The sequence below is a fragment of the Trematomus bernacchii genome, unplaced genomic scaffold (assembly GCF_902827165.1).
Source record: "Trematomus bernacchii unplaced genomic scaffold, fTreBer1.1, whole genome shotgun sequence".
In the NCBI taxonomy this organism is placed as follows: Eukaryota; Metazoa; Chordata; class Actinopteri; order Perciformes; family Nototheniidae; genus Trematomus; species Trematomus bernacchii.
Window position 1 is genome coordinate 3,177,228 of NW_022987739.1, and position 25,412 is coordinate 3,202,639.

At 41.8% G+C, this 25,412-nt stretch overlaps 1 protein-coding gene across 1 annotated transcript in view; it reads left to right on the forward strand.

Moving 5' to 3' along the window:
* LOC117496167 (zinc finger protein GLIS1) overlaps positions 1-25,412 on the forward strand; it is a 72,452-nt gene that overhangs the window by 31,092 nt on the left and 15,948 nt on the right. Inside the window, exons 3-5 of the mRNA XM_034147881.1 lie at positions 33-1,545; positions 20,477-20,638; positions 23,206-23,316. Coding sequence (XP_034003772.1) covers positions 33-1,545; positions 20,477-20,638; positions 23,206-23,316 — 1,786 coding nt within the window. The remainder of the gene's footprint in view (positions 1-32; positions 1,546-20,476; positions 20,639-23,205; positions 23,317-25,412) is intronic.

Below are 25,412 nucleotides of genomic sequence, written 5' to 3' on the forward strand. Positions count from 1 at the left end.
CATATTCCTCTTTGTGCGTTTTCTCCTTACAGATCCTGCTCTGCCTTCCAGAGGACCCTGCCGGGGGCCTCGCCGGGATCAGACTGCGGCACCGCCAACAGGGCCCGCTCCTCTCTCCCTTACCCAATCAAACAAGAGAACTCAATGGGCTACAAGATCTCCAACACCGGGGTCCACAGCTCGTCTCAGGCCGGGTTTCAGAACTGTAGCGGAGGCCAAGTCTTGGGGATGACGAGGGACGAGCTAGTTGGAGCGCCACATGTTAACACCAGCGCTAGTGGCGTGTGCACAGTAGGTAGTGCTGTGTCCGAGAACGCAGTGCAGCCGTTTAATAATGAAGATGGCTCCTCCCCGTTGGCTTTGTCCCCGTCTGCCTCCCGTCATTCAGCGCGGCTGCTCAGTGCTAGCAGTCTGAGGAGACGCTGCCTGTCCCTCGCCTCACAGTCCTCTGCCGCCGCGGCCGCTAGCTTCGCTGCCTCATCGTCCCCATCGACTCCCGAGGAGATCAATATCACCGCCATCATCTGCTCCTCCTCCCAGATGTCGATGGTGGCTTGCGTCAACGGTTTCCGCTCAAACCTCTCGCCCAGCAGTGCCGGCTTCTCCTCCTCTTCCTCCTCCTCCTCCTCTACATCCCCACCCTCCAACTCCTGCTCCCGGGAAGCCCCCCTGAGGCCCCCACCTCACGGCAGCCCCCAGCAGCACACGCTACAGGAGAGCTGTCAGCTATCATCACCTGCCACCTGCCTGCTGTCCCTCTCCTCCTCCTCCTCCTCATCATCCTCCTCTTCAGTGTCATCAGTGGAGCAGGAGCAGGGGCAGAGCCAGGGGCCGTGTGAGGAGCGGGGCTCCATGCTGCAGGGCCGTGGGGCTGGAGGAGCAGCCGGGGGAGGAGGAGGAGGAGGAGGGGGAGGATCGGACGGGTTGGGGCTACTGATGAGTGGGGCCCTGATGTCCGGGATGCTGCATTCAGGGCCTGAAGCTGCGACTCTCCTGGACGGGGGCCAAAGATCAGGGGCGGTCCTCAAACAGGAGCCCCTGGATGACTTTTCTCCCAGCGAAGACGAACTCTTTCAGCACCACTATCATCACCACCATCACTTGAGTGGTCGCAGTGGGCAGCTACGTCAGCCTCACCACCCCTCTCGCCCCGCTATGCCCCCGCCCTACCACCTGCACCAATACCAGGGGCCCGGTCCTGGGGGTCTGCTGCACCACCAGAGCCAGCAAACGGCACCGCCCTCCTCCCTGGGACTCAAACCGACCTCTGGAGGCCCTCCGGGGTCTCACACGGAGCGGGAAGAAGTGGGAGGAGGAGCGCTGGTGGATAAGCAGGTATGTCGCTGGATCGACTGCAGCGCCGCGTACGAGCAGCAGGAGGAGCTGGTGAGGCACATCGAGAAGGTCCACATCGACCAGCGCAAAGGAGAGGACTTCACCTGCTTCTGGGCCGGCTGCATCCGCCGCTACAAGCCCTTCAACGCCCGCTACAAGCTGCTCATTCACATGAGGGTCCACTCCGGAGAGAAACCCAACAAGTGTATGGTGAGTAATCGTAATCTGTCATATTATACACCCAACACTCACCAGAACCCATAAAAAGACAGACACCAATGGTCCGGCATATTCACAACACCCAGTATTGTTGAAAATCCCGTCATAGTCAGCTGTCTCACTTTTAATAATCATTGCTTCTTTTTGAAAGTTTTGGGTTGCATTTATTGTTTTATTATGAGTGTAGTTTTTCAGATAATTGCAACCATCTGTTTTCTGAATTACACACAAGCACATATTTCACAAAGTCCCTCAAGATGATTTTTCTTCAACAAGATACACGTCCATTGTGTCCAAAACCAAGACTGGACTTGCTTCACTGCTGATTACTTTTCAACAAAAACATTTATTTTGTTTTGGTTGAGAAACAGTTATGATTATAATTCCTGTATTTTTAGTTGAACAGGTAAAAAAGAGGGTTTCTTGTCCTCTGAAGATGTGAGCTGCGGTACAGTAAATGCAGCTCTACCTCGTCAGTATAAATAGATGTGTGGTTATATTCTTTACAGGTAAGGCTCCAATTCCACAAGTCAACACTCTAATCAATGTCAAGCTGTCACTCCCCCGCGTCCCTTAGCAAATGGAAAAAGCCCTCCAACCTTAAGAGAGACTTAGTCCAAATACACAATTAGTCCACAATTTGTGTAGGGCGAAGCCATGTTTATTTTCACGAGCACTCTGTTTTTTGAGACAGGATTCAGATGATGAAAAGCCAACACATATGGTTAACATAACCAAACAATGCCTACACTTGATCCTTTTAAATGGGAGCTTTAAATGTTTAGCTGTCCCACAAGTATTAAGTGAGTTGGCTTCCTATCCAAGCCAAACACGAGGAGAAATGCAGTAGTCTGGAGAAAGGAGCCACAGAGGGATGGTCGGTTACATTTGCTAGTCTTGCTCAATTCACGGCTTCACCCAAAGCCACTGTCAAAAGTGGTCCTCTTCAAGTTCGGGAAGCCATCCAGAATCCTAATTACTTGAAAAACTCAGTGTGCGTATTGCTACAGCACCTGTTTTATCTCCATGGCTTTTTTTTGTCTTAAAAGAAAAACAATCCAGGTCTTGTTTATTTTTCTAATTACCAGTGCCTTGTAGTCTTCGAACAGAAACTTGTATTTAACGGCAGTTTTTTGTTGAGTTGGATAAGAAATTCATGTTGATTCTGAGTCATTCTGATACTTGTTATAGTGCACATCTGAGCTGATTTAAGCCAAAAAGACACAAATTGTTCTTTCTGCTTTGCGTCACAGTGTTTCTGCTCCCTTGGCTCAGCGTGAACTAAACATTTGGAAGTAATTTGCTGCCTTATGTGTCCCCCAACTGTTAATTCTGCTTTGGGAGTGTGTTGGATTAAAGGCTTTAATTCGGCTTTTATATTCATTCCTCATTTGTCGTTGTTGTCGCTGCTCTTTGTAGACTTTTAAGATGTCACACAGCAAATAGACACTGAGTGAATGTTTGCATGTGTATACGCTAAAGGTGTATGCATGACTGTGTCACTGTGAAGGTGCGTGTATCGGTGTGTTTATGTGTGTTTTCGGAGATGTTTACCATATGTGAGCTCTGGAAAAAGTTGGCTCAGTGTGGACGAGCCACTGGATTCTGTCTGCAGACATGAGGCTGTGTGAAACACCGCTACACACCCTCACCTCCCGATCACCTTGGTTTCAAACACACACATTTTCACAGCCATGCATTTGTGTAACAACTTGGATATTGTTCCATTCACTCTCACAATAGGAAGTATTGATTCCCTTTACAGAGCGTTGGTTTGTAACACTCCTCTTTCTTTGACAGATTTCAAACAGAAATGTGAAATGTTTGCGAGCTTGAATCAACACATCTAATCAGCAGGGATTGAATGTATGCTCTTTTGGGACTTCTGCAGATAAACTTGGAGGGCCAGAGAAAATATACACACTCTCCGTGTGTATTTATACCTGTGTTTGTGTTTGTATATAGTCCATACGGATTTCAGTAAGTACTACCTATAGGAAACCTACCGTCACTGTGTGCCTTTTTAAGGGGCATGCTTGTTAGTTTATTTTAGTTGTGTCCATCTTATTTCTTTTTCTCTGAGATTGTGTGCCACTAGCACTGGTGCCTTTTGTGTTTTTTTTGCCCACGCAATAGACAAAGGCATTCAAGAATTTGAGCAATTCCTACAGAGGAAGCAGATGAGACATTCTGTTTTAGAAATGCTGTAGAAAAACCATAGCTAATCCCTTTATTATCTTTCCAGCAGCAGACTCCAGCGGGCACTCAAATCCAAACATAACACATCTCTCCCTCTCTCTCTCTTTATATATATATATAAACTGTATATATTTTCCTTCATACAGCTGCACAGCATTTGTTTCATGCTGCGTCTTGGCAGGAAAAAGTCATTATCACAAGTTGTATCCCGACCCCTGCATGAGCCTGTCACACTCTGTACCTGGCTTATATTTTAAGAAATGCTGCTCGGTTCCCTCCACATGTAGATGGTTGGGTTAGTGGCTTTTAAAAAAAGGTCTGCAACCTTTTTTCAGGAAATATGTTTTGGTTCTTTTTTCACCGCCAATTAAAGCTTGCCCCGGGCTGTTGTGTAGAGCACTGAGGGACACACGGCCGAAAAGGAAACAACATAATCTCGCTGCAATATCCTGTTGTGTTTCATGCCTAATTCACTTGTTGTTTTAGTTTATTACATTTTTTTTTCCTGTGTCTGCATAAATATTAAAAATATATCCAGCAGCAGTAGCCCTGACTTGGTCCCAGACTTTGATATTGTTCTGCTTTGTCAGAGGATTTGAAGCGTCTGAAGAATGGTCTGTGAGCTATAGAGGTCACAAAGTATTCTCCTAAAGCATGCAGCTCTGTGAGGAGAGGGCAGAGCGGTAACATGGCAGAGGGACTTCATTTGGTTTGTTTGCATAGCTCTTTCTTGGGAGTATTTCTTTGGTATTTCTTAAGCTCAATAGTATCTTTTTAATGTTATTGGAGGAGGTTATGTTGTCGTGGGATAAAGGATACAAAGCCTGTCTGTGGTTAGGAGAAAGAGAAATGCAGCAGATTTAAGCACATTTTTGATAGATTATTTACTGTAAATGACGAAGGGAGTGTTGTAAAAACTGTTTTGGTTGGATATAACATTAAGGCTTATTTAAAAATTATATTTTTGCACCTGGCTAATAAGGCATGGCTATAAAATGTTATGTAAGTAAAGTGATCTTAATAGTGATTTATATCTCATCAAGTGAGCAGACATTATGAAGCATATCTATATTCATCTGGAGCCACTTTCTTTTGTAGTTTAAGTTCCAAAATAACTCTCCCAGGTTCATACCATTTAGGTGACTGGTTGAGAATGTTTTAAGTAAAGTAAAGAAAATCCTTCCATAAAAGGGTACATTCACATACTTTAGCGTTACTCACATGTTAGAGGGAAAGCCACTCACCCATTTCACAATGATAAAATGCAGCCAGCATTAGCTGCTTAATGGGACCCTGTCCAAATACACACACACACACACACGCACACGCACACGCACACGCACAAACACCAAAACACTCGCTGACACTCTCAATCAAACCACTTGTTGAAGGAAAGTTGGATGTTGAGGCCTGTTGGAAAAAAAGTGTGCATCATGGAATTGCCTCTTTTTTCGCAAGTGTGAAACCGGCAAAAAGAAAATATCTATATATTTAGATTTACTAGACTGATTTTTGGAAGAGAGTGGCAAAATCCCTTGGCAGCAGACGGTGAGACATAGAGCGCGGACTGCTGCCAAGATGGCGTGTGTTTTCAGGAGTAAATGGAGTCTTTTGTGAGCAATCAGCTCAGACCAGGAGATGAAACAGGTGCCATTAGCTAATTAAAACTGAGGTTCAGCACATGACCCGACTTTTCCTCTGAATGCCGCCTGAAACTGGAGCCGTCTGGGCAGCGGGTGGCGAGTGGCGAGTGACGTTGATATTAATGTGTTTGTACCCGTATGAGCCTCTGACACTCGGGCTGAGCTTAGACGACACAATCTCAGAGTCCAGCTTCTGAACCACCAAGGCCCAAAAGATGATGATGAAGATGATTCAACTTTATTGTCATTACATAGTACAGGTACTAGTAACGAAACGGTTTCTCTGCATTTGACCCATCCTAGTGTTAGGAGCAGTGGGCTGCCATTATGTACGGAAAAACTACCTGAGCTCTCAATATTTCTGAATGCACAAAGCTCGATTTGATATACATTTGTCCTAAAGCGCAGCTAAGTAGTTTCACTCAAGTAATGTACTCTAGTAATATTCAGAGGTACTTTACAGGAGTATTAACATTTTCTGCCACTTTATACTTCTACTACACTACATATCAGAGGCAAATACTGTACTTTTCTCTGAACTATTAAACACTTGTAGTTACTTCTTAATTTTTACATAATTACCATAATGTATTAATATCACTTATAAAACGGACAAGTCAAATCAAGCAATCTGATTGGTTCTTAGCCGTGAATATAATGAGCGTATATCACGGGTAGAATTGTAGTTACTTTTCACAACAAGTCAGTATCCCTCCGCGTCTGAGAAAAGCTACAACCGTTACAACTGTTACATTACGTCTGTTACGAAACTAACAAACTACCAAAGCTTAAGATGGAAACATGCTTCGCGTCGGGCCGAGCCACGCCCCTTAACTGTGATATAATGACCATATACCACGGCCTGTCGTGAGCTATTGCTTAAATATAAACTACTTATCTACTCAGTAGCACACAGTAGTATACTTTGCTCCTCATTGACAACATCCAACATGAAAACCTCCCATATGTATTTAATAGTGACAACACAGAATAATATAATATTCTATAAATGTATAATACTGTGAAAAGAGCCATTCTGCATAATGAGTTATTTTACTTTTGATATTTTAACATTTTGAATTGAATTCAGGACTTCTATTTGTAATGGAGTATTCTAAGACCATGGTATTTCAGTTTGTACCTAAGTATTTGTTCCACCTCTGCTAAAGAATGAAACCCGTTTAGACAGGGACACCTGTGACTGCTATTTCTGCAACATTTGGGCTTGTTAGGGATCGCAAAATATAATGAATTAAAGTATTTTCTGCTTCTTAAAGTCTTGTACCCAATATGCAGACTTAAAAAACGGACCAGAGGAAAAAATGTGGATCAGCATTAAAAACTGTTTCCTCAGACTGTGAACTCATACATATTCACTCCAGCGTACTGTGAGAGGTCTGTACACGGCTCATTGAAAGTAATCAGGGTCAATAGGCGAGAAAGGGCATTGATTCAGCATGTCAGGAGAAACAGCATGCTTAGGAAACAGAGCTCCTAAAGTCTGTTAAGTTGGCACGAAAGCAAAGAGCTAATCAAGTCCAAATAAAGACCTGGCGGGGATCAACTTCTGCCATTATCTGAAGGTCCCGTGCCTCTGCTACGCTTTAAATTATTACCTAGATTAACTTTGTCAGTCAATCCCCAGGCAAATGAGCCCATCAGGTAGCGAGATAGCGAGATAATATATTTTCTCCAAACCCATTGCCCCATCCTTTAGATATCCTCCGTCTTCCTGTCAGGTCTGCTGTGCCGCTTGGCAACGTGCTCGTCATGCTATAGAAACACTGTCCACATGTGATGTTCACATGATGAAACTGCTGGCGAGGGGCTGATGTTTTGGCATGCGAATGAAAGCCCTGGATGGATGGATCCTGCTTGTTTTCTTTGTCGAGTGGGCCAGGCCAACTTCTTGTCAGGCCGGGAAAAGTTTTCCAGTCAATCTTTTGCAGTAATGCGGTCCAGTTCTCTCCAACACCTCCCCCGACTCCCCTTCTCTCCCACTTATCTATCATTTACATCTGAATATAGGACTCAACACTTGCTGCTCCTACTGCACCCATATTTCTTCTTAATCCTGACACTGAAACGCTCTAAATCAAGTAACGATTATTGTAACAGCATTTGTTGTCAGTGACATGTTATATCACTTTTTGACAGAATTATTTCATGATGTTCGTAGGACAAAAGTATTTATCCTCACAATCTAAATATTTGCCTAAAAGTACACATTTAAGAACAGTTAAATGGAAAAGAAATAACAAAAAAATATATTTGTAAATAAATGGGTTTTCATGAGTTTGTCTATAACCCTTAAAACATTTTTAATTGTAAGTTTCCTTTTCTTTCTATCAGTCTGTATTATGCACATCGATATGTTAACAGCTTTTTATTGGATAAGAAACAGAATTATACTATCCGACTTGTGTGGAAACCTGGAGCTGCTGGTCCAGAGGGTCAGCAGCTGGATTCATATTTATAAATTATATTCTGCTACATGTTAACTTTTAGCCTAGTAAATTTAGCCGTGATCAAGCCAACAAAAAACAAAGCTAAACATTTTTCAAAATATTTGTTGTTGTTGTTGAGAAATACAGCATGTTGGTATGGCATTCACAATATAGGCAGTAGAGTATTTCTTGAATATATGGCTACACTGAACTAAACCTATAAACCAGTCTAGCGCTACCTTGCCTTCTACCTCCTAACCAGGTATCAAAGCCGGTTTTTACAACATGTGATACACCCTAATTGCATTTGTCTGGAATGCAATATTTTGAGTTTCCCCATTTCCTCGACATCTAATCACGGCTTCGTATCGGAAACCTGAAGACCCCGGGCTGGGGCTGGTTATACGCTGCACAGAGATTGTGTCATAATTGTGTCCCATCCAAAAAGTGTAATCAGTTTAACCTCTCTACTGAGCCAGATCAGTTTACTAATACATCGGATAGAAGGAGCTGGGGGTGGGTGTTCAGGGTCCCCGTCAGATGAAAACTCGATTAAAACAGGGAGGAAGGATGGAGGGAGAAGATACTGGATCTCCTTCTTAGGTCATTGGCTTCCCCTTTTAGACTTTTAAAGGTGTCCTTGTTGTTGGTCAATAGGAGGTGCATTTTTAGCTAAATCCAATGCTCAATAAAGTTATAAAATGAACTAAAAGACAAATCTACTGTATGTTATTGAGTTATCAAGTTATCGTCCCTCTAATGATTTGACTGATTTGGGATTTCTCAAGGAAAGCATGCTCTATGAGCCCAAGTCCACAAGTATCCGGATTCTTTTTGTACCTACATTCAGGTCATCTTTGATTTCAAGCACCGAAGAACTTTCATACAAGTTAACAAGGCCCTGTTTCCAACACTGTATCCAGTTCTTTGTATACCTCCATGGTGTACTGTCATGGATCATGTGCATTGTGAAGGTGTGCTGTTTCTTAGCTACAGTCAGACAGCCAAAGTATATTTAAGGCATTTTACGGGGAATAGACATAACCGGTCCTTTCTCCTCTGAGGCTACCATCCTCTCCCACTCCTCACATTCACACACTGGCCTTGTTTCGTGCACAGGCATAATTTGTGCCCACAGCAGCCACTCTGCAAACAAACCCAACGAAACTGGTCAGTCGGTGGTGTGTGTGGAACAGAGGTAAATCTCTTAAATCATCCACATGTTTGTTTTTTGTTTTTTGCTGAGTTGTCAGTGTGGCAGATGGTACACATACAAACAAACCCAGACAAACATCTTCCCTCGGTCGCCTTCAACTCGCCCACCAAACAAGCAAACAAGAAGGACATTTATACACGCCGGGACCACTTCTGCTTCAGGGCCACGCCACAACCCAAAGACGACAGTATCCCTCCACCCAGACAGACCCACAGCGCACCGCACCAGACTAGCCCAGACCTGTAGCTAATATATATGAGTTGCTACCGTGCAAAATAAACACTAAGAGAAGTATGGATAAATTATGTAGCGAAAGACGTGTTTACGTTTAGGGTGTCAAGTTTAAATTATGCACTGCGGTGTTCTGCGGTCAGTCTGCCGGGTTTAATTTGAATGTTTGAGACAAGAAGTGAAGGCTGGAAGAAACGGAGCCAGACAGGCAATTCTGCTCCACTGATGTCATCTCAAAAGAACGACACTATTGCCAAAAATTCATCACAAGGCATTATGCATGACAAGTGATGCGGTATGCGCTGAATGCGGACTTGAGAGCATTTTTGAAGCATTAGCACAGCCGTTGCACACAACCCAAATGTTTGTTCCAAGCCGAGACCTGTGTGTGTTTACACTGTCAAGACCTTCAAATGCCCAACAGAGTGAAGAGAGGTCTACATGGAAATATCTAAGTCAAATTGTGGCGTTAAATGGGACATATATCAAAACAGAGAGTCTTTACCAAGACCACATCAAGTATGATTGATAATGAGGGAAAGGGGAGGAAATAAGAGAGAGACGGGACCAAGAATCCTATGGAGTAGGACATATAAGGACACATAATGATCCAATTTCTTATTACCCTATTTTATGATTGTGTGACTCAGCAGAGCTGGCACTAAAGAGACTCTGATATTTAAGTAGGGATTTACCTCTCCCCCGTAGAGGTTTACACCCCAATGATGTCTAACTGTCTCCAGAAGAAGCCTTCTCGCTTTCTGTTCACTTCTAAAAACATCTGTTTCATATTCAGTCTGTGCAGCTTTTGAATTGGTTTAACATCGATGTAAAAAGGTTTATGTGGGGTTTAGAACCAGATTGATTCAGTTATTCAGGCAGAATTAAAGTACAAGTCAGAATCCTTTAAGTCAGAGCATATCCTTTTGTTTTCCCTCTGTTCTTCCAGTTCTCATAACGGCGATCTTTTATACTGTGTCACGTAGCAGCTGTCATTTTCGAACGCACTGCATCTTTGTCAGGGGCAAAACAAACAAAGCATCAGTATCACCTGAATGCAAATATCATTCTCAACGGAAAAAAGCCTAGAAATGTAGACAAGGTCATGCATGATTTCAGCCAGGAATTGCATATTGTATATGGGAAATATGCTGTATAGTAATGTGCTGGCAAATTGTGCGTGAGTACCAGGCTGGGACTCATATTTCGGGTAACATAAACACATGTCTGATGAGAAATTTGAGGAAAATATTGCATGAATATGAAAACGTTTACCGAAGAATACCAGTGGGACCTCAGGATTTTGCCTCTGGCTGGTTGTCTATCGTAAATGCACAGGAATGGGGAGTGGTTATGTACTCAAAGAAATGTGTTTTCCTATAGGACAGTGGGCACAGGCGTCTTAGTGTGCGCTGAATTATTGAATATGAATAGAGAACCGTGTACTGAAATGTGGTGAATTGATTTATTGAAATGTGAATGAATGGTGACGTGCACTCTGAGAATGAGGCGTGATTGGACTCGACTGATATATTGCAACCAGCCATACTGTATACACATAGCTGGAAAATGGACCCTGAAACCCACAGAGAGCAGAGGAGAACACAACCTTGGCATGTTGAAGAGTGAACAAATCTACGGGCACCGTTGCACCACGTTTCTTGCCCTTCTTTTTTCTTCCCAGAAGGCTTTGTGGTCTGGTCCCCCTCCAACGTGTTGCATAAACTCGTCCCCCTTCCTTCAGTGTTCATCCCAATGCCATGTTGACCTATTGTTTAATATTGCTGGCATGTTTACTGTCTGAATACTACAGTGCTCCTGGCATCAAGGTATTTGGCTTGGCAACTCACGGGCTTCTGCCGTGTTTATTTGTTGTCACGTCAGAGTTATAGAGTCGCCGGTGTGTGCTACGGTCGTTCTTTAGACAGCTGTGTCAACTCTCGTCTTGTGTGGACGACCGTTTGCCAAAAAAGGGAGAAGGGCTTTTATTTCTTTACCTTACAAGTCTCCAAGATACAGGCACACTGTGACTCCAGCTGCGGTATTCATTATGTCAGGTTGTCACATAAGTATTTAAAGCCGGTAGGCAAGATTAAAGAAATACGTCATCTGAGATCACAACAATTAGGAATGCAACATAGAAAGTGTCCCGGTGCGCAGTTTATTGGAATTAAAATCATTGACATTAACATGACATGTCTTTGATCACATCAAGAATAAAACACTTTTATACCATTAGAATTAAACTACTAGGAATAGACTTTGGTTTTTTGGATGCGGAATGTTTTTTAGTTTCTTTTTATTTCCAAATCATGAATGGTCAATGTCAGGAGTTGTTGTCAGAGCAAGGGCATCTTTCCAGACCAAAGAATGCCAATTTCTCCATTAGCAGCCTCAATAGACTCAAAATGAAATGCAATCACTAGATATCTTGCATTTTAAGTGAGTAATGTGATGCTTTCTCCTTGATTGGACAGTTTTTTTCTCTGGCAAATTACGGACATTACAACAGAAGTAGACAAGGCAGGTCAGAGTCAAGTCCTTTTTTCTGAGTTAGTGAATTTGGCAAAGTCAGAGTACGACGGATTAAAGTGATGATCCAATAAAAAGAGCACAAGCCAATCATCACGTTGGACTGTTCAATAGTCTAACAAAAGAGCAATAACGTTGATCAATTAGATATAACGTTATTGTCATTACTGGCTGTAGCTGAATTGGTGTCTATCATCCCCCAATAGCATCGATATGAAACGGAGTCACGGAGCACTTTGAGGTATATAACACCCCATTGTCGGCCTGGAGCACGAGGAGCCTATTGGCAGACGGTTGTATAAGAGAGACAGTGAGAGAAAGCGAGTGTGAGAATAGAGGCAGGTGTGAGTGAACGCTGCTGGACAGATTGAAGCCCGGGTGTCAGAGGAGCTCGTGGGCATTGACTGCCAGTAACATCAGTCCAGGCGCCGGCTCGGCACACAGATCATGTTGAGGATTTTCTTTTCGTCTGTCTTTTTCATGGCGGGTTCGGATTTCTTCAATGGGTTTATAATTAATGCCTTGATGGTTACTAATAGCTGTGGCACTGGATTGCACTCTAATTAGCTATTATAAATGGTTGGGATTGGTTTGTGAGAATAAACACTGTCACAAGACGAAGTGAGATGGGTCTCTCACTGAATGGGAAGTCACAGGATCACGTGTCTCCTCATTTAAGTGACACCCCAAATGTGTCTCATATCCAGTGGTTATTAAGCCAATTCCAGACCGTTACTTTAATGTAATTATTTTGCATAGGACTATAAAATGCCCCTTTCAGATCTGCACCAAACTTTGGATATACAATATCCAATTTAAGCTCTGGAAAGAAAGGAGGTTAGTTTAGCACAGGACTGCAATCTTATTGTCAGACTGAGAAACCTTTCCACAACAGTTTCAACACAACTCAAGTCTAAATTTAATATTTTAACATTCAAAAAAGGCTGCAACCACACAAGGTTGAATTCATAGAAAGAATGTAAATGTGTGTCTGGTTTTTCCTTCTAAAAACACTGCAGTAAATGTGTCATGAATGACCAGCCAAATTAAAGATTTATAGTAAGTAAATCACCAATCGAATATTTATATGTATTATTTGTTTTTATTCCCTTGCAGTATAGGGCGAAAAGAGGACAACAAATATCTAAAATCATTTAAAAAAAAAGGATTGGTTTGTAAGAAAAAGCACTGTCAAAAGTTTAAAATCCCCATAGATTTGGAGCTCTTTTTTATTACAACTCTTAAAGGTAGGGTAGGTAAGAATGGAGAAACCAGCTCGAGTGCGCTAGAATTTGAAAATACACAACCGGAAAAGATCTGCCCCTTCCTTCAGACTTCCTTACAGAGCCCCTCCTCCAACACACACGAACGCGCACATGACCAATGAGGGCACCAGATAAGTTTGTGCACGAGATGGAAGGCTGACAGGCAGGTAGGTCATCCAGTTATTTTAGCCGGGCCGGCTCAGATGATTGGTCGTGCTTTTTACAGCGCCACGGCTTCCACAGATGACATTTTTTTTATGTATTTATTGTCAAAGCGTTTAATGTATTCATTGCTATCGGGATGTTAAGAGCATTCCATGGAATATAACAACACGTGTTTCTGAAGTGAATTACCTACCCCACCTTTAACCTTAAACCTACAATATAAAGACTATTTCATTTTCTATATTTTTCTGATTTCCAAAATGTTTTATATACAGTACATGCTACATACCTGTGAAGATATAGGAAATAAATGAATCATTTTAACCTAACATCTTTGTGTGTGGTATGGACCTGTTTAAACTAAAAGCGGAACAAAATAAATCTGCCTTTGCTCTCCTGTCATGTACCATTCTCTAAATATCTTGTAAGCTCTACATTCCTGTCATGTTTGAAAAGTGTGTTTATAGAGAACAACAGTATGTGCAAAAACTTTTCTAAAAGTTGTCAGTTTTGATTTGCCAGCAATAAGACGGATTCGGTCTGAAAAAAGCTTAAAAGCATAATTTGTGCATTCTTCCATTGTTGTTCTGCTTTCATCCAAACACTGTCTTCTCTCACTGAGGAGCATTGGCCTTGATGCAAACAGATATGTGATCCAATGTTTGTCAGACTTAAAGGGAGCTGTACAGCTGAACTGTTCATACAAATGTGGAAAGTACATCTGTGTGAAAATGATTTCTTGACACCCTGAGGCTTTGCCCAGAAAGAAAATGTAATGTGTTGAAGCAACAAAGAAATCAAGCTGGAAGTGGCTTTTCCTCTCTGCTCTCGCTGCATGAGAACACAGTAGACGTATCCTTTCCCCCGTCAGTCTTCTTCTTCTCTCTGAGAACGTGACCCTGTTTTCCTTTTCCCCTCAACCTGGTGAACCGGTAAACCCCAGGCTGCCCGGTTAAGGAGGAAATCACATCTTAGCTCTCTAATCTGATGCAGGGCTGCAGAGCTGGTAGACATTTGAATGAAGGCCTCTGATTCACAGCAGGTTAAGTGCTTCCATGAAGCCTCAGCATGTTGTTGTGCAGCCAGGCTCTCACTCTGCCAGGCCTCCACCTCTTCAGATCCATCACTGCACTTCCTCCTCAATCTCCAGCACACAGTCCGTACAGCTGGGCCGTCATTATGTAGCCTCATTAAGTCATCATACGAATGCTTCCTGTTGTGCCATCCACATCGTTTTTAATCTGGCCCCCAAACTATCCAGGCATGAGTGCAAAATGGCTGTTAAGAACAATTTCTTCAGTCATTTACATGACTACTTCCTCCCACCAATTTATCGGCTGAGCTCGCTTATTCACTCGCATCTGGACAACACTCCCTGGCTTTTAGTCATTTGCTGTGTGTACTCATATCTCAAGCTTCATAAATCAAGGCTTCCAAAGAAATGAGGGAAAATGCATGAGGCGGGTCTGAAAAATAGACACTTCAAGGAGACAGAAAGCAAATGTGTGTAAATTCATATCGCTCCAGCTCTGAGAAAAAAAAAGTCCAGCGCTATCTTTGATTCAAATTAAAGCCCTATTCGCAACAGATGAGGCTGGCTGCTAAAAGGGTCCCGCTCCGCAGTGGAAATGATATGTGTAAAGTATGTAATGTGAATGTTTTAGCCAAGCTGTGTTTAATTTTGTATCCTGACGAAGCGCAAGAGAAACCTGCCTCTCCTTAGCTGTCTCGTTGAATCATATGGATATAATTTCATCCATTTACGTTTTTCTGCTCTTTGCTGTGGTTGCCACAGGGCATTTGGAAGCAGGCAGATTAAATGCACATGTTCCTCCTCTCCGCTGCTCAGCCTCCCCTCCCAACAGATCCGAAGTGTTGGTGGTTTTCCTCGTTGGTCAGGGCAGAGAAAGACACCTTGTGATAAACCAACTCGTTCCCCTCAAACACGTTTGTTCATACTTATAAACTTATACAAGCCGCTTTTGAGCATTCACACTTCATAACATGTTTTATTTGGCACTGTTTTCTTTTGCCACCACAACTCTTTCTTTGCCCCTCATCTTGTCTGTCAGGCTGGGCAGTGAAGGAGCCTGGATGTATTTGGTAAAACTAATCACAGCGCAGAATTGGTCTAGGCTTTTAGGCTCTTTTTCTTTTAATGGGGGGCCCTCTGAACATGAGTTATAGTGAATTTCATGCTAGTAAACAGCAAACAGTTGAGTCCCATGTCCCCATCATTAGCCTGATATGCAATTACTCCACAGGGTCAGAGAGATCAGATATATAAGTGCTAATGGAGATTCCCTTGCATCTAAATCAACTCCAGAAAAGCTTAAGTGTCGGCGTTGTTGTTTTTTTCAACAAAAATAAGGTGTATTTAAGAACATTTACTCAGGTACTGTATGTTACATTTTGAGGTACTGTACAGTACTTGAGCTTTTATATTTTAAACTCCTTCTTACTTCTACTCTACTACAATATTTTACCTTTACTCAACTTAATTTATTTTACAACTTTAGTAACCAGTTTCTCTTGAGATTCAGATTATAAAATTCAGGAAAATCCAAATAAACCAATAAATAATGTATTATAATACAAAAAAAAGTAATTTAAGTTAGTTTCACATTAGCTGTGATGAACACATTAATGCATCAACAAGTCATAATCCAGTCATTTAATATAAACCATTCTGAAATGGTGAGACGCAATATGTAGTGTTCACTTCTGGTATAATAGGTCCATGTTGATCCCTATTACTTTAAAGTAAGATTTTAAATGCAGGACTTTTACTTGTGATAGAGTATTTTAAAGTAAAAAATCTATAAAAGTACTTCTCCCCCCGCTGATCTTAGCTCTGGTTCTCTCCTCTCTGCATTTCTGTTCCTACGCCGTGCATTAAAGCTTTTAATCAGATCTCTGCCTCACATGTCAGCAGCCATACTTCCTGCGGACACCCCTCCATAACGGCTGGTTTGTTTCCATCATCCGCAGCTCCTGCAGGTTGCTAATGAGCCGCCGCATGTGAGCGGAGCCGCACACTGCTGCCTTTTAGCCCCCGCTCTGTTTGGCCTTCTCCCTGCCAGTCAGGAGTCATTTCCCATGAAGGCCTCCACTCGCCTGCATGCTGCGTCTATAATCTGTCCGTAGTGATCAGCAGCTGTCCAGCCTCTCAACCCGCTCTCGCCCCCTTCAGCCATGTCAAGACCCCGCTGTCATCCCCAATGTTTACCGAGCTTCTGAACCCCCCGACTCAAGAGTGAGACGGTGTCAAACAGTGCTCAAACCCCTCCACGCTGCCAGCGTTTGCTCCACTCGTGCGGTAATCTGCCCGTTTACCTAAGACGGAGTTTTCGGAGAGGAAAACTAAACATGTTTAAAGCAATTAATGTGATTAGTGCTGTCTAAACTGTTTTCATAGATAATATCAAAGGTAAAATCAATCCTGTGTCAGAAGCCTCGGCCAGCACAGCTCCATGTTTATACCACTTTAACTCATGGGCTCATTTCTCTCAGTTTATTTTTTGGGGGAATCTCCTCGTGGACGAGACAGAGAACCTATTGACGTTTATGCTTTTTTAGCATAGTTTTAGAGGTTTTTATCAGCATTTTATTTTTAACTTTGGTTAATAATCTGGTTTTCAGCATTACTATCATTCATTTTAATACATATATTGTAAAATACACATTTTTACATATTTATTAGTGTGGTGTAGTATAGTGCAATTTGTACATTTGTACTTCTCTATGCTGATATTTCATTTTTATTTGATTTAATAAAAACATTTCTGAATTTGACAACTGTTACAAAATCTAATTTCTAAATAAAGTACCCTGATTTTGATTCTGATTCTTTCCAAGTTGGAATAAAACACTCAATAAAACGCTCATCATAAACAAAAAATGAGACTACAAACTGCTAAAACCAGTACTGTTAAAACACATAACGGGAGGAATACTGGATTTGGCTGCACAGCACTGCATGGCCAAAATATCCAAACCTAAATAGGTTTTTGACATCCCATTTACTACGAGAAAGAAGCCATTTTCCAGATCGAATTGGCTTTGCTAAACCATCTCTGTTGCATAAAATTCCTCATGCAGGGTTCTGGGTAACGTCAATGCCTCGGGGTGGCAGAGCCTGTTGGTTTCCCAGCAGGCAGTGAAACCTCCTTCTCAGCCGCTTCCCGAGTAATAATACGCTCTACACGATTAACACGCTTTCCTCCACGGACCCGTTACTATAACTCAGCTTCAAATTAGTATTTCGGAAAAGAAAGCAATGAAAGAGTGATTATTCCCTTATACATGAATACACACATTTGGCACGTCAATAATAGTCTTGTTTGTTTTCCAAACTCAAATGCTCGGCGCCGTGTTTCAGCAGTCAGCGTGGACCGCGTCTGTCAGGACTGCTACGGCAGTGTGGATGTTCCTCAGATTTTTATTAAACTTTCCCACCCTCGCTGCGTCTCTCGTTTCCATCTGAAACCTTTGATTGGCATGACTAAAGAATAATATGTTTCCGCTGTACGACGCTGTGTGATGAGAACTCTTTAAGACATTTTCCATGATTGTATGCCGAAGCCTGGACTAAATGAGTGTGTGGATGAGTCCAGGGTAAATATTTTATTCATTACTGCATTCCAGTCCTGTGTCTTTATTGTGACTCAAGGGTTGCTGTCTGGTCAAGCAGTCATAGCTTATCATATCATTTCCAATTTTAGACTGTGTTAAATACATTTGTTCCCTCATGTTATATGCAGGATGGTCGTTTTACTGATACTGATGCTATTTACAGAAGATTGGCCCATGAATTTTGGCAATTTATTGGCATAACACTAACCCACCTGGACAAAGTAATTCAATTTCAGACATGTTTATCTCTCTGAGCATTAATAAGCTCACATCCTATATCCTGGTGCACATACGCTTGCCTACTTTCAGTAAAATCAACATCACAAGCTTAGTTTAAAAAAAAAAAAAAAATCGGACTGTTTGAAAAAAGACACCTGTCAGATCTTGTTGTAATATTACTCAAAGGTTTTTAAAAGCTTGATGAGCTGTGTGTTGTGAAGCCATAATGGTGCAGATTAAGACTCTCTTCCTGCGACAGACACACGCTGCACACCCACAGATCAGCTGGTCACCCAACACGGCTCCACCATGACTGGCTTAGGTTTCTCCTGTATTAAATGGAGCCTCAGTGAATAGAAGGCTCTGCCGGAGCTGTGTGAGTGACTGAAGGAGACCAGGGATGAGCATTGAGCCCATATGAAGCTGAAGGCCGATCAGAAGAATGGTGTCACTCTCTCCTTAGCCGTAACCCGACCTGTTGTCAGCGGGCTTCACTAAAGGTCAGGCAACAATAGACAGTGGAGACCGCAGCAGCAACAGTTTGTCAATGATGGTGCATTTTCACTGCGGTCAGCAAAGCCCTTTTGCAAGAAATTGGTTTTAGGGAAATTTAAGAGGAAGCTGTAATTTCAGGAGATTTTAGTCTGACATTGAGGGACAATTTAGGAGTTGAAAGTAGTAGGAGTAGTTGCACCATGTTTCTTTCCGACAGAAAGTCTTCCTGGCTCGCGGTTGCTCCATGATTTCAACCTCATGTTCAGGTGCTTGACATAGATTGAACTCTATATTTTTTCAAACGGTTGCCGGTGTCATTTGTCTAACATACAGCACACAGCCATTCAGATGAGCCAGGGTTTTTTTTTTAGGCTATAACATCTTACACAGCAAGTCAAAGATGCGTCATCTATTTTCGTGTTATATTGTGTTTCTTATTTCTTAAATTAGAAAGTTTCTTAGATATCATCTTTTATTTCTCGTGTAACTTGAACTTGTTATTCTTTAAGTCACTGAAGAAAAGTGTTTATTTGTGCAAGTTTGACATAATTAATAGTTTATTTCAGTTATGACTTTTTCAATTATAAAAACTCCCTTATCCTATACACACTTTCCTCTTTTTCATGCCATAATATACCACACTGCTCATTAGCACACAGCACTCTGGAGTAGATCCTGAAACGAGCACCGACTGTATCTACTGAATCAAGAATTGATTTTGAATCCAACCATAAGACACTAAAGGGGTGTGGCCAAAATATTGTATAATGGCAGAATGGTTTTAGTATTTCTCAATTCTTGGTGACTATGAAAATTACAAGTTCAAGCTATACAAATAATATAATAAAACATGTAATATAAATATGTCTTTTGTGCAATCCTGTATAAAATAATGCATCTGAAGTCTTTATAGGGTGAAAAGCAAGTGGCTGTGCAGAAGAAGGATGCTAACATGAGCTCTTAATGTGCTCCTATTGTGCCCTGTGACAGTCTCTGTGTAATGATGTCCAGCTGCTCCTGAAAACATTAATGAGATGAACCTCAGGTAGATATATGTGACGCTGAGCTATGCTTCCCATACCAGTTTCCCATATGTACGATGTGACTCTTTACACAGCAGTCCCTGTAGGGGGTCTTGACATGATCCGCCTCATCAACCAATCAGCCGTGTTTTCTGCTTAAGAGCAGGAGTGGACATGCGAGACGCCTCATGAATCATTCACTTGTTAACAAATCTGTGGTGTTCATTGGCTGAGTGGTTCGGATCAAATGGGCCAAACTGGGTCTGATACGAGCCTGTTCACAGTCACTGTCACTTGTCAGTCCGAGGCACTATACACAGCCGAACACTTATCTCATGCTATGCATTACAGCCCATTAACCGCCGCTGTACAGCACACTCCAGTTTCTCCCTGCAATTTAGACGCAGCCTTGAGGCAGGTGCACTGTCACGCACGCTTCTGTCTTTCAAGTGGACCTGGTTTTCAACAAAGGACCCTGGATTGGCTGCGTAATTCAAGAGGGATGGAAAAAAAAAAGCTTGCGATTATACCTCCCATGTTCTTAAGCATCTCTCGCTTTTCCATAGCTGGTTTATATGTGGTGTAAAGTGAACTCCTCCAGCTGTAAGAGTGTTTAAGGGACTGAGGGAAGAGTGGGAAAGCTTCTTTCTGACTCACAGACTTGTACATATACAGAGCCCACATTTGACCAGAAAATGCACTGATTGATTTATTTTTCTCTGTGTGCATACGTGTGGGCGTTTGTTTGTTTACTTGTGTGGTTCTGGGCATACATTTCTCACTGTGGTTGTGTGTGTTTGTGTATGTTTGCATTCCTGTGTCATATTAATGTGCTGTGTCCCCTCCTCCACAGTTCGAGAGCTGTAACAAAGCGTTTTCACGTCTGGAGAACCTGAAGATCCACCTGAGGAGCCACACAGGAGAGAAGCCGTACCTGTGCCAGCACCCCGGCTGCCAGAAAGCTTTCAGCAACTCCAGCGACCGCGCCAAGCATCAGCGCACTCACCTGGACACGGTCAGACACTCTCAAGTCTCCCAATGTTTCACCAGAGTAGATTAATGCTTAACCTGGCTCTGCCGAAAATAGTGTGGGTGGTCGCTAAGGTCAAGGAAACACAGCAGCATGACATTTTGGACTCTAAATATTTAAACATGTTGAATAAAAGATTTAGTTTCTACCAAATCTATTTAGGGATTGGATTATGTGCCAAATTAAAATGTGAGTTATTCATAAATCTATCAACGGATTTCCATTCAGTCAATGTGTGTGTCTGCTCACACTGTAATTGCTCCAAGTTGAACATTAAAAACCACACTTCTCTCAAAGACTTAATGCCTATTCCCACATCTTGACAGTGAAAAGCTTTAATTAGCTGTCAGTCAGTGAGATGTTTGACACTCTCTCTATGCTGGCACGTCAGATCATTAAATGATCAGTTCCTTTAGGCCAAGTCGCTAACAGACTTGGATTGGAGCTGAGTTCTGCAAACACAGCTTCGCCTGTTTCTCTGACGGGTTTAAAGGAAGGGAAATATTGAGTCACCCATCGCTGCCACTCGTCATGTCTCAGTTACCCACCAATACTTCACTTTATCACCAATACCTCACTTAATCACCATCCGCAGGCCAACACAGTTTAGGAATAAATGGCTTATTTTGCTCAAATAACGTACATTAGTATTCATTCCCACAATTCAGACAACTTCACAGTCATTTCTACTGTACTGTAAGCATTTCGTTTTAGTTCGTTTTTGATCACTCATTCAAAACAATGCACATAGTAGATGTTCTATGGAGCAATATAAAGTCAAATTAATTCACTATTATTAGCGCACCCAATGTTAAAAAGATTCTCTGAGACACAACATCCTCTACCTACGGTATAACCCCTAAATAAGATCCCATTTATATATTTCAGTGACTAAACAAACCTCCTAACAACTCTTCAATGCAGACTAAATATAAATGGCAAATTCTTCAAAAGGAGAATTAACAATATGAAGAAAATTGTGTTCCTCAAAAAACGTTTTTCAGAGCCTTAAGAATTGTTGCAGGTTACTATTGTACCGCAACAGTCGATTTCTTATAAAGGGGTTTTCTTTTTAACGTGATTGTAAAAATAGGTTTCCCTTTTATTTTAACTACGGTCAGAGAGGTGGATTCAGACTATATGACCGAGTACTAAAAATGCCAGATAGAATAAATATCAGTTTTAATCAATAAAACACTCTAATTCACCAGCTTCTGCAACGCTCTCAATTATATAGATTCTAATTTTAATGGTATTTTTATATTATTTACATTTCCAGAATATTCTCCCCCTGTGTTTTCCTGTATTGGCCAGACACTGATGCTTTCAGTACACGTAATAGTAAATCACTCAGAACCTTTACATAAGCAGACTTTTGTTTTTCTATCAGTCCAGGATTTTCTTCCAGCGCCCGATCTCTCCACAGTGTGATATAAATGATACAGCTAATCTGGGACCCTGATGCTTATGGCTTCACATTAACGCCCCGCTGAGGCCGTCACTGTGCCAGCGGCCGGCCCTGCCAGAAACACTTTGCAGGGAAATCATTTTCAAGCTTTAATGGTATTTTTTCGTCGCAGAAGTTGTGCTTGTATTTTCTTTTTCTTTTTTCCTACTCAAGGTTCTGCGCTGTTTTGTTGCTTGACAAAACAAACATGGCGGAGATGAGTGGCACTATAAGCGCCTTGCAATAACAACGGCTTATTTACAGAGAAGGTCGAGGAATGGCGGCCGAGCTAATAAAGCTGCGTATCCTCTTACACTTTAATGGCCAACGTATATTCCTGACGATGAAGAGAGAAATTGCTGTGAGGGGGAAAATCCCTCAATCAGCGAGCTACATGCTGTATTTGCTTGGTTAATGGGAAGAATGTGAAATGATGAGGAACCTCCATGACAATTAAGTAATTCTACAGATGCCTGTTAGCCTAATCTGCCGACATTTCCCTCCTGACACCCTGTCTGTATGTCAGCATGCACACTGACATACAGTACATAATAATAAAATAACATAACATAATGGTTCATAATTTTATCACAGTCTTAAATTCGTATTCATGCAAATAAATAACTAACCATTTCTTTATAATTGACTGAAAATTGGACAAGCGTTGTTGGGTATTTATATTTATTGTGTTGCATTGAGGTTGTTTTATCACAAAGAGAGGCTTCACTAATACAATGGGACAAGAAAAGCAGGGAAGACCCGCAATAGCAATTTAAAAAAAAAGATGGAGGCTCTGAATTTAGGGAGATAATTTGTTATTGAAAATATTTTATAACAGATATTTTCTTCTTTCTTTTTCATGCATTTTTTCCTCTTCTTCTTACTTCACATTCTGTCAGCTGAAAGGTAGGTCTTTCACTTTGCCTTCACTTTAACAGATGTACTTATTGTGTATACATTTTGCTTCCTCTCAGCCTAATTTCCCCAATATCCATTATATCTTCTCAAATAACTGTCAAACTTGTGTGTTTCCCCTCACCTCAAAGTGATTTTAAATGTTATGCAAACTTAAAACTAAAGTGAAATACTGTTTTTCTTCCTGTAGAAACCGTACGCATGTCAGATCCCCGGCTGTACCAAGCGCTACACAGATCCCAGCTCTCTACGCAAACATGTCAAGATCCACTCGGCCAAAGAGCAACAGGTGCGTAGAAAGGTAAGAAAGCTTCTACAAGAGAGGGAAGGATAAAGGGATTACGTTCTATATAAAGACACAATTATAATGCTAAAACTCTATTTCATTAGAGTGTACAATAATAGATGCCATTTCATTTACATTGTGGTATCACAGTGCACTCACTACACTCCCCACTCCCTCCCTCCACCCGCACATGCCCACACAGGCAAAACCAAACCAATGCTTATCAAGATAACTTAAAGGGGACCTATCATGCAAAATGCACTTTTGTACGTCTTTTATACATGAATATGTGTCCCCGGTGTTCCAGGGAACTCACCAAGTGTCAGAAAACACAACCCTCTCTATTTTCCTCCATACCCTCCAATCTCTAAAAAAGGGCTGCAACGGATCTGATAAAAACTGATCCAGATTTGAACACTGTCCTGACGTCAGGACGGTGGCGCTACGGCTATTGGGCCAACTCCACCAATCAGGAGGAGACAGCCACGGCCATTGCCGTTCGAAAGCGCTGGAGACGCTGTAGTACATATGCCAGGCCTGTAGATGGTGCTGTGCTCACAGAATCAACCCCTGCAAAAACAGAGCTAGAAATGGTCAAATTGAGCAAAATGAGGCATGGCTAAAATGCATGATCTGTTTGGTATTTTGAAGAAAAAAAAAGTATAAATATGCCTTATATAGGTATGGTCCTACACTATATTATTAAAATATAGCATGATAGGTCCACTTTAAACAACAGAGCCATAATAAGAAACATCGAAAGGAAAAGAAATGAAAAACATCAAAGTAAAACAGACAAATAATTATACAATGTAGACAATGACAACACCACAACTAGTATTTCCAGCCGTCAGGACTAATAGCCACAGAATGCACCATTCCATCGTTGGTCATATCTCAGAGTGAGAAAACATTGTCAACCACAGAGCTTTTTAGCATGTCTTAATTCAAGTCACTAAGGTAGGAATACAGGTTTTACAAACAGACTAGTCGATGTAATCCGTCCTGTTCTGATGTACATTATCCACGGATCAATCAAGTTGGTTTAAATGAGGGTTAGGGCAGCGGAGGGGTGTCTCTGCGAATCGTTTTGTCAACAATAGATCAGGTTAGACCACATTTCATCGCGTTCATGGTCAAAAGCCCATTCTTCCTCTGACTGGAAGTGGGTAAATACCAGAGAATGGGCTCATTGTTGTGGAAGGGGCTGGATAGTGGCAGGCTGGATGATGTGTTTCTTTGCTGTAAAGGGAAAACACATGTTTGCTTGTAGCATTGTTAAAAAGCTGTACAGCTGAAAACCCCAGTGAGCAGATGTTATGGACAAATGTCAAACAAACGCTCTTACTTCACGCTCCAGAAGAAAGAGAAAAAGCTGTTCGGAGTGTCGCAGTGTGGAGAACCGAGCCCCAATTACATGTGATGAATGTTTAGCAAGAAAACTCATAAGGATCCCCTGGAGGACAAGCACATACATATTTATTGACATACAGTATTTCAGTGTCATAACGTGGAGGATGCCAGCTGTAAAACTCAATCAATCATCTGTGATTGTACTGGCCAGAGAGGCAGAAGGTCTTAAAGGATGTGAAGTCACGCACAGATATCGTTGTTATTCGTCCACTTGGCTCATCGCTGAGGGTAGAGTAGATTGTTGTGATAGTGCAGAAAAATGTTTCCAACCACAGTCCGACCACAGAATCAAAATGTGGATTTGATTTTCATGAAATAACAAAGGCTGGATTTGTGGAAGGATGGACAGACTATGAGACACAGAGATACCGAGACCGATAGGGTTGAGCTGATGATGAAGAATAAACCTTGAACAATGTCGACCTTGTTTTCTGTAACTGAAGACCTGTCTTTAAAAAAAAAAAAACACTCATACTAACGCTTAAGATTGTTATGCCTCTCAGCATCATAGATCAGTTACTACTACGATACAGAAATATGTATTATTCTAAAAGGTTAATATCAAAGCATCTTAAAAAAGTAGGTTGAAGAGGTGTAGCAGCACAGGCAGTATGAGAAAAATAAAGAGCTTTTTGAACATTAAAGCATGTAAACATGTCACAGTAGAGACACTACATACAAATATGAACCTGACAATA